Genomic DNA, 9056 nt, shown 5'->3' on the forward strand with positions numbered 1-9056 from the left:
ATTTTTTAATTTTATTTTTTTACGGCACCTTTTATGACAGTCGCGCTTTACCGCACTTCACTTTACAGCATTTTACGGGTTTTATTTTGTTTTTCATTTCTTTTGTATTCATTTTATATTTAAAGTTTTAATTTTTATTTTATTTTATTTTTAATTTTTTCCATTTTTAAAGCTTTTTAAATCCCCATTGGGGGAGGTTCTGAGACTGCCCCCCCCACCACCCCAAATCCCAGTCCTGGTTTGGGGGGCTCTGAGGGTGCCCCAAAATCCCCAAATTCTCAAAACCAGCCCCAAATCCCGGCCGATCGCCCCAAAATTCCTGTCCCTAAAATCCGCCCCAAATGCCCCAAACGAGCCCCAAGGTGGAAACTGGAATTTTTATTTTGGGGAGGGGGGGATTTGAGCTCCTCCCCCCTCCCCTGATAAAACACTGGATGGCAAAAAAGAGGCGTAAAAACGACGAAAAAAGGGAAAAAATGGGGAAAAAAGACAAAAAAGGGAAAAATAAAAAAGGACCAAAAGGCCCCAAAGGGGGCGGGGCTGGGGCTGGGTCCCTTTGGATCCAGGTGTGACAGCGGGGTCCAGGTGTCCCCAGGGGGGTCCCAGCTGTCCCCAGAGGTGCCAGGGGTGTCCCAGGTGTCCTTGGGGGTGTCCCAGGTACCCCCAGGTGGCACCAGGGGGGTCCCAGCTGTCCCCAAGGGTGTCCCCAGGTGTCCTCAGGGGGCTCCAGGTGTGTCCCAGGGGTATCTTCAGGTGTCACAGCTGTCCCCAGGTGATGTCCCAGGGGTCCCAGGTGTGTCCCAGGTACCCCCAGGTGTTTCCAGGGGTGTCCCCAGGGGGGTCACAGGTGTCCCAGCACAATCCAGGTGTCCCCAGGTGTCCCAGGGCTGTCCCCAGGTGTCACGGGGATATCTCAAGGGTGTGGCCCCAGGTGTCCCCAGGTGTCCCAGGGCTGTCCCCAGGTGTCCCCAGGTGTCACAGCACAATCCAGGTGTAGCGCTCGTTGTCAGCCAGGACCTTCAGGGAACAGCCTGGGGGGGGGAAGCAGCGATGGGGAGGGGGCACAACCCCCCCCAACCCCCCCAGGAACCCCCCCAGACCCCACCAGGACCTCCCCAAACCTCACCAGACACCCTCAAACCCCCCCTGAACTCCTCCAGGACCCCCCCAGGGCCCCCCCGAGCCCCCCACCCACCCTTGTGCAGGGCCTCGTTGGTCATCCTGTGCACGCCCCGCCCGGGGGCCTCGGGCACGAGCCAGCGCATGACGGTGTCCACGCAGCCCTTGCGGTACGAGCTCCACACGCTGCCACTGAAACGGGGCAGATTGGGGGGCTGGGGGCACCCCCAAACCCCCAGAGACCCCCCCAGACCCCTCAGAGGGACCTCAGACCCTCTACAAGGACCCCCAGACTCCATAGACCCCCCCAGCGCATGACGGTGCCCACGCAGCCCTTGCGGTACGAGCTCCACACGCTGATGCTGCCACTGCCACACTGGGGGGCTGGGGGCACCCCCTGGGGGACCCCAGATCCCCCAGACCCCCTAAACCAACCCCTAGACCCTAAAACCACCCCCCAATCTGTCCCTCACAACTCCCAGTCCCTAAAAACACCCCAAAATCCTCCCCACCCTAAACCACCCCAAACCACACCCAGATCCCCTAAACCATCCCCTAAACCAATCCCCAGATCCCCTAATAACACCCTAAAATCCTCCCCAGACCCCCTAAACCCCACCCAGAGCCTCCAAAAGCCCCCAAAGCCCCTCCCCAGGTACCTGGTCTGCCCCTTGACCTCGGTGAGCTCTCCCACCCCCACGGTGGTGAAGGCGCCGCTGTTGAGGTCCCAGGAGACCTTGAGGCTGGTGTGGTGGGTCCGGGGGCTGCCAGAGGGGGGGTCAGCACCCCAAAAACCCCAAAAAACCCCTGGGTACCCCAAAAACCCCGTGGGATACCCTAAAAACCCCATGGGATACCCCAAAAACCCCGTGGGATACCCTAAAAACCCCATGGGATACCCCAAAAACCCCCATGGGATACCCTAAAAACCCCATGGGATACCCTAAAAACCCCAAAAACCCCGTGGGATACCCTAAAAACCCCCATGGGATACCCTAAAAACCCCCATGAGATACCACAAAAACCCCCTGGGTACCCCAAAAACCCCAATGGGATACCTTAAAAACCCCAATGGGATACCCCAAAACCCCACCTGGGACTCACCCAGATCTCTTTGGGATCCCACTAAAACCCATAGGGTACCCCCAAAACCCCCCTCAGACCCCTTGGGATACCCCAAAACCCCACCCAGACCCCAAACCCCCTCTGCCAAGGACTCACCCCGACCACCATGGGACCCCATAACACCCCATGGGGTACCCCAAACACCCCCCAAAAGCCCCGTGAGACCCCTGGGGATACCCCAAAAGCCCCCTGAGACCCCTTGGGATACCCCAAAACCACCCTCAGACCCCTTGGGATACCCCAAAACCCCATCCAGACCCCAAAAACACCCCCCAAGGACTCACCCAGACCCCCATGGGACCCCATAACACCCCATGGGGTACCCCAAACGCCCCCCAAAACCCCCCTGAGACCCCTGGGGATCCCCCAAAAGCCCCCTGAGACCCCCCTGGCCCCCCTCTCACCGCAGCTGCCCCTCGTGCTCGGGGCAGGGGAAGGCCAGCAGCAGCAGCCCAATGTTGATCAGCACCTGGTTGGTCTCGGGGCACACCTGGGGGACACATGGGGGGCTTTGAAATGGGGCTGGGGGGGTCCCATTGGGGTCTGGGGGGGTCCTGGAGGGGGTTTTGGGGTATCCCATGGGGGTCCCATGGGGGCTCTGGGTGGTCTCGGGGGTCCCTGGGTGATCTGGGGGGGTCTTTGGGGGCTCTCAGAGGTCTCTGGGTGATCTCAAGAGTCCCTGGATGGTCTCACGGGTCTCTGTGTGATCTGGGGTCTCTCAGGGGTCCCTGGATGATCTGGGGGGGGTCCCTGGATGATCTGGGGTCTCTCAGGGGGTCCCTCAGGGGATCCCTCAGGGGTCCCCGGGGGTCTCAGGGGGTCCCTGGATGATCTGGGGGGGTCCCTGGATGATCTGGGGTCTCTCAGGGGATCCCTGGGGGTCCCTGTATGATCTGGGGTCCCTCAGGGGGTCCCTCAGGGGTCCCCGGGGGTCTCTCCCCCGCCCACCTCGAGGATGACGATGTCGTAGTCGCTGAAGGAGCAGAATTGCCGCGCCCAGGCCGCGTCGTTCCGGATCACCTCGTTAATGACGTACTCAAAATCCAGGCTCAGCTGCTCCACGGCCAGGAACTGCCCCTGGCGAGGGTCCCGGGGCTCAGCACGGCCCAAGGAGGGAATTTGGGGGGGTCCCCGTGGGGTTTTTGGGGGGTCCCGAGCCTCACCTGGGCCGTGGCTCGGTCCCGGTCCCGCAGGGGCCTCAGGCTGCGGCCGCTCAGGTCGGTCACCACGAAGGGAAGGGAGATTTTGTCATCCTCTAAATCTGGGTGGGGGGCACAGGGGGGGTCAGGGAGGGGCCTCAGGGGTTGGGGTCTCACCTGGGGGGTCGGGGAACCCCAAAATTCCCACCCAAAAAAAAAAAAAAAACCCCGAGTTGTTATCAGTGAAGGAACCCCCAGCCCAGGGATCATGGGGGGGGCTCAGGGGTCTGGGGTCTCACCTGGGGGGCTCAGGGGGTCCCATTATGGGTTGGGGTCTCCCCAGGGGTTGGGGTCTCCCCTGGGGGGTTTTAGGGGGGGTCAGAGGGGGTCAGGGGTGTCACCCCAGGGACCCCCAAATTTTCACCCCAATTTTCTCTCAGTGAAGGAACCCCCAACCCAGGACTTGTGGGGTCCCATTAGGGTCTGGGGTCTCCCCAGGGGTTGGGGTCTCACCTGGGGGCTTTGGGGGGCTCAGGAGGGGTTGGGGTCTCCCCTGGGGGATTCGGGGGGCTCAGGGGGTCCCCCCCAAACCCCAAACCCCCCCAGAGCCCCCCACTCACCCTCGGGGGTGTCCCCGGGCTCCAGCACGTAGCACAGCTTGGTGTAGTTCACATACCCGGGTTCAGGGGGGGTCTCGGGTGGGGAGGGGTCTCCCGGGGGGCTCCCGGCCATTGTGGGGAGGGGTCCGGGTGGGGAGGGTTGGGGGTCGTCCCCCCCTGAGGTTGGAGACCCCCCGGACCCCCCCTCATTTCCCTGAGCCCTGCGGAACAGATCGGCCACGAATTCCTTGGCTTTGGTCACTGCCAGGGACGGGGGGGGGTTTGGGGGGGGGTCCGCACTTTGGGGGGGTCCCTGGGGGGGTTGGGAGGGTGGGGGGGAGACCCCAGACCCCTCCAGAGCCCCTCCCTCCTGGGGGGGTTGTTGCTGTTGTTGTGGTGGTGGGGAGGGGGGTGGTTCTGGAAGGTTCCGGCGTCTGTAGAGGATCTGCTGGGAGCTGCTGTCACCTGTGGGGGGAAACTGGGGGGTCAGGGGGGATCTGGGGGGTCCCAGGAGGGTTTGGGGGGTCCCAAAAGGGTTTGGGCAGGGTGCATGGTGATGGCTCAGGGGGTTTCAGGGGGTTTTGGGTGGGTTTTTGGGGGGTTTTTTGGGTCCCGTTTTACCCGTGGGGTGCATGGCGATGGCGCAGGGGATTTTGGGGGGTTTTGGGGGGGTTTTTTGTGGGGGGTTTTGGGGTTTTTGGGGTCCCGTTTTACCAGCGGGGTGCACGGCGATGGCGCAGGGGGTTTTGGGTGGCTTTTTGGGGGGTTTTTTGGGGGTTTTGGGGTCCCGTTTTACCAGCAGGATGCACGGCGATGGCACAGGGTGGGCCAGGGGGTTTTGGGTGGGTTTTTGGGGGGTTTTTTGGGGTTTTTGGGTCCCGTTTTACCAGCAGGATGCACGGCGATGGCGCAGGCCACCAGGGAGAAGCTGGTGTTGAGCAGCACCACGTGGTCCTTGCGCAGCTGGAAGGCGGGCTGGAAGGTGGGGAAGGGGTACACCACCTGGAACTTGGTGTGCAGCAGGAAGCCGTGGCGCAGGCACGCGGGGGGGGCCTCACCTGGGGGTGTTATGGGGTCAGGGGGGCCCCCTCAGGGCGGGGGACCCCAAAATTCCCACCCCAAAACAAACCCGGAGTTGATGGAAGTGAAGGAACCCCCGGTTCGGGGTTGATGGGGGGCTCAAAGGGGAGATCTGGGGGCTCTGGTGGGTCTGGGGTCTCTCAGGGGTGGGTCTGGGGTCTCACCTGGGGGTGTCATGAGGTCAGGGGGGTGCCCTGGGAAGGGGGACCCCAAAATTCCCACCCCCAAAAAAACCCCGAGTTGGTCACAGCAAGGGAAGCACCAGCCCGGGGTTCATGGGGGGCTCAGGGGCTGGGGTCTCACTGGGGTCTCTCAGGGAGTCTGGGGTCTCTCAGGGGGTCTCACTGGGGCCCGTTTTGGGGCTGGGGTCTCACCGGGGGTCTCGGGGGTGTGTTTTGGGTCTGGGGTCTCACCGGGGGTCTCAGGGGTCAGTTTAGGGTCTGGGGTCTCTCAGGGGTCCGCTTTGGGTCTGGGGTCTCTCAGAGGTCCGTTTTGGGTCTGGGGTCTCTCAGGGGGTCTCAGGGGCCCGTTTAGGGTCTGGGGTCTCTCAGGGGGTCTCAGGGGCCCGTTTTGGGTCTGGGGTCTCACCGGGGGTCTCAGGGGTCCGTTTTGGGTCTGGGGTCTCTCAGGGGGTCTCAGGGGCCCGTTTAGGGTCTGGGGTCTCACCGGGGGTCTCAGGGGCCCGTTTAGGGTCTGGGGTCTCACCGGGGGTCTCAGGGGCCCGTTTAGGGTCTGGGGTCTCACCGGGGGTCTCAGGGGTCAGTTTAGGGTCTGGGGTCTCTCAGGGGCCCGTTTTGGGTCTGGGGTCTCACCGGGGGTCTCCCTGGCGCTCTGGCAGGCGGGGCAGTGCCGCGGCGGTGGCACGGCCACGGTGCTCACGTAGATGTCCCGGTGGTTCTCGTCACTCATCAGCATCAGGTTCACCTGCAGCCCCGGGGCCGAGCGCGTGCTGGGGGCACAGGGGGCACAGCTGGCACACCTGGGCACACCTGGCACACCTGGCACAGCTGGGGGTGGCACTCACTTGAAGCCAAAGACGATGACCTTGTCGCTGTCCCCGGGCCACTCGCACACGGTCAGGTAGAGGTCGCTGTAAATCTCCTCGTCCTGGAACAGCCGCACCTGACGCACCTGGGGGGACAATGGGTGGCACCAAAGTGTCCCCAAGGTGTCCCCTTGGGGGGTTCTGGGTGTGTCCTGGCTCTCCCTGTTTGTCCCCTGGCTATCCCCAAGTGCCCCCTGGCTGTCCCTGCAGTGCCCCCTGGTTGTCCCTGGCTATGCCATGGCTGTCCCCAATGTGCCCAGGTGTCCCCTGGCTGTCCCTGGGATGTCCCTGCAGTGTCCCCAATGTCCCCAGGTGTCCCCAAGTGTCCCCAGTGTCCCCAGGTGCCCGTACCAGGCGCAGCTTGCTGTGCACGTTGAACTCCCACCAGTACAGGTGGTACAGGTAGAAGGAGAAGTCGTCGTCCCCGGAGCTGCTGGTGTAGGACAGAACGTAGCGACCGCACTTGGAGAAACCCAGGAAGATGTGCCTGGGGACAGGGGACAGCAAGGGACATCAGGGGACAGGGAGGGGACAGGGGAGGACACGGGTACAGAGCACGGACACAGAAGGGGACACCAAAATGGAGACAGGAAGGTGACAAGGGGACATGGGGGGACACCAAGATGGGGTCAGGGAAGGGATGAGGAGACGCACAAAATGAGGGAACAACGGATGTGGGAGGAATGGGGGGGGACACACAGAGTGGGGGTCCCCACAGAGATGGGGACCCCTGAAAATTTGAAGATTCAGAGTCCCCCTGCAGGTTTGGGGTCCCCCCTCACCCTGCCCACAGGAACTCCTCATCCACGATGCTCTTGAGGGTGACACAAACGCGCGGTGGAAGCTTCCGGAACAGGCGGGGGGAGAGCTGCCCGCTGAGCTGGGGTGGGGGGCATGGGATGGGATGGGTCAGGGACCCCCAAAATCTCCCCCCAACACTGGGGGCTGCCAGAGCTAGGGGGTCCCACATTGTCCTCCACAGTCCCAAACTCCTCAGAGACCCCCCCAAAACCCTCAGAGACCCCCCCTCAAATCCCTCTGAGAACCCCCCCCCTAAACCAGGGCTCCCCCTCCCCACTCCCCCAGCTCCGGGACTCTCCCCGCCGTCCTCATCGCCCTCAAAGCCCCCTCAGGACTCCCCGATCCCCCTCAGGGTCCCCTCAGAGCCTCCCGCCATTTCCCAGCCCGGTGTCCCTTCAGGACCCCCTCATCCCCCTCAGGGTCCCCTCAGAGCCCCCCGCCATTTTCCCAGCCTGGTGTCACCTCAGCCGCCCCCACCCCTCCCTCAGGACCCCCTCAGCCCGCTCAAAGCCCCCCGCCATGTCCCAGCCCGGTCTCCCCTCAGAGCCCCCTCAGGACCCCTCATCTCCCTCAGAGCCCCCTCAAGACCCCCCTCAGCGCCCCCCGCCATCTCCCAGCCCGGCCTCCCCTCAGCCGCCCCCCCCCCTCCCCTCAGTCTCCCCCCACAGACTCCCCCCCCTCACACCCCCCCGCCCCCCTCATCCCCCCACCGCCCCCTCAGCCCTCCCCGCTCACCCGGACGCGGTCCAGCTGCCTCACGAGGTGCTCCCGGCGACCTCGGGGTGCAGCCCCGGGCCCGGCTCCCCCCGCCGCCCCTCGTTTCCCCCCGGGGCCGCCCCGCTCCGCTTTCGAGCTCGGCGCCATTTTCCCGGACCGGCCGCTTCCGGCGCGCCGCACGCCGCCGTAACCCCGCCCACACCGCGCTCCTATTGGCCGCTGATGTGCCGCCCGCGCATCTCATTGGCTGGATCATCCGTCAATACTCAGTGCGCCCTGCCCCCACGCGGCGATACGGCCAATTGGAATCCAGCAGCCGCAACGCGATTGGCTGCTGTCCACGCTCGTCTTTTCTGGCGGGGTTACCATGGAGACGAGGCAGCGCGGGGGCGGAGCCACGTGGGCGAAGCCACTGCCGTGATTGACAACTGGAGCGCGCATCGGGAATGACCAAAATTCGCGGTTTTCGTCTTAAAAACTTTATCTTAATTATAATTATAATTAATTATTATAATTGCTGAGAGCGCCCGGAACAGCCCCTCCCCTACAGGCACTTGGGGGGGATCCGCTTTGGTGGAGGGGACATGGGGGGCGGGGGGGGGGAAAAGTGCTTGGGGGGGACACGGACCCGGGTGGGGAGGGGTCGGTGTCACCCTAAAATTGGGGGAGGTCATTAACACCCTGAAATTGGGGAGGTCATTAACACCCTGAAATTGGGGGGGTGGTCACCCTGAAATTTGGGGAGGGGTCATTAACACCCTAAAAGTGGGGGGGGCATTGACACCCTAAAATTGGGGAGGGGTCGGTATCACCCTGAAATTAGGGAGGGGGTCATAATCACCCTGAAATTGAGGGGGTGGTCACCCTAAAATTGGGGAGGGGGTCATAATCACCCTGAAATTGAGGGGGTGGTCACCCTAAAATTGGGGAGGGGTCACTGTCACCCCTGGGATGGGGGGGGGGATGTAGCAGCTCTGATCTCTGTGATTGTCACAGTGGGCACGGGGGGGGTCCCCCAGAGCTCCCCCAAATTGGGGAGGGGTCTCTGAACCCCCTAAAAATAAAAGGGGGGGGGGGTGTCTGAACCCCCCCAAAACCCCCCATGGAATTGGGGGAGGGGTCTCATCCACGGAGCTTTTGGAGCTGGAAGAGAAAAGAGCAGTGAGGGGGGGGATTTTGGGGGGGGGGTTTGGGGACCCCCAAATTTGGGCCCCCCCCCCCGGGGGGTCCTCACCTCGCTCTCCACCAGGTTCCGTTTGTACAGAGCCTCCTTGGCCGCCTCCTGAGGGGGGGGACAATGAGGGGGGGACCCCAAAACTGCCACCCCCCCAAGGGGGAGGCTTTGGGGGGCACCAGGAATTTGGGGGGGGGGGTCACTGTAGGAATTTGGGGGGCAACAGGAATTGGGAAGATCTCAAGGTTTAGGGGTGG

General features: G+C 63.1%; 1 protein-coding gene across 1 annotated transcript; it reads right to left on the minus strand.

Moving 5' to 3' along the window:
• Positions 1 to 363: 363 nt before the first annotated feature.
• On the minus strand, positions 364 to 7801 carry DCAF15 (DDB1 and CUL4 associated factor 15). The gene is made up of 13 exons (XM_071418941.1): positions 7644 to 7801; positions 6890 to 6987; positions 6459 to 6594; positions 6087 to 6193; positions 5875 to 6011; positions 4870 to 5040; positions 4004 to 4447; positions 3408 to 3505; positions 3193 to 3321; positions 2649 to 2734; positions 1779 to 1883; positions 1196 to 1311; positions 364 to 1031 (listed from the first exon to the last, which is right to left on the minus strand). Exons 1-13 carry the CDS (start codon positions 7770 to 7772, stop codon positions 976 to 978), a joined length of 1812 nt encoding a protein of 603 aa, XP_071275042.1. The 5' UTR covers positions 7773 to 7801; the 3' UTR covers positions 364 to 975.
• Positions 7802 to 9056: the final 1255 nt, after the last annotated feature.

This window comes from Agelaius tricolor, unplaced genomic scaffold, assembly GCF_023055355.1.
Source record: "Agelaius tricolor isolate 1412-34295 unplaced genomic scaffold, bAgeTri1.0.p SCAF_97, whole genome shotgun sequence".
Taxonomy (NCBI): Eukaryota; Metazoa; Chordata; class Aves; order Passeriformes; family Icteridae; genus Agelaius; species Agelaius tricolor.

Bases quoted from the DNA above. Each gene is read 5' to 3' on its own strand.
- DCAF15 (XM_071418941.1), bottom strand. From the start codon at position 7,772: ATGGCGCCGAGCTCGAAAGCGGAGCGGGGCGGCCCCGGGGGGAAACGA. The intron at 6,988-7,643 runs GTGAGCGGGGAG...CCCCCACCCCAG, and splicing joins GGCAGCTGGACCGCGTCCGG to CTCAGCGGGCAGCTCTCCCC. The intron at 2,735-3,192 runs GTGGGCGGGGGA...TGTGTCCCCCAG, and splicing joins ACGACATCGTCATCCTCGAG to GTGTGCCCCGAGACCAACCA.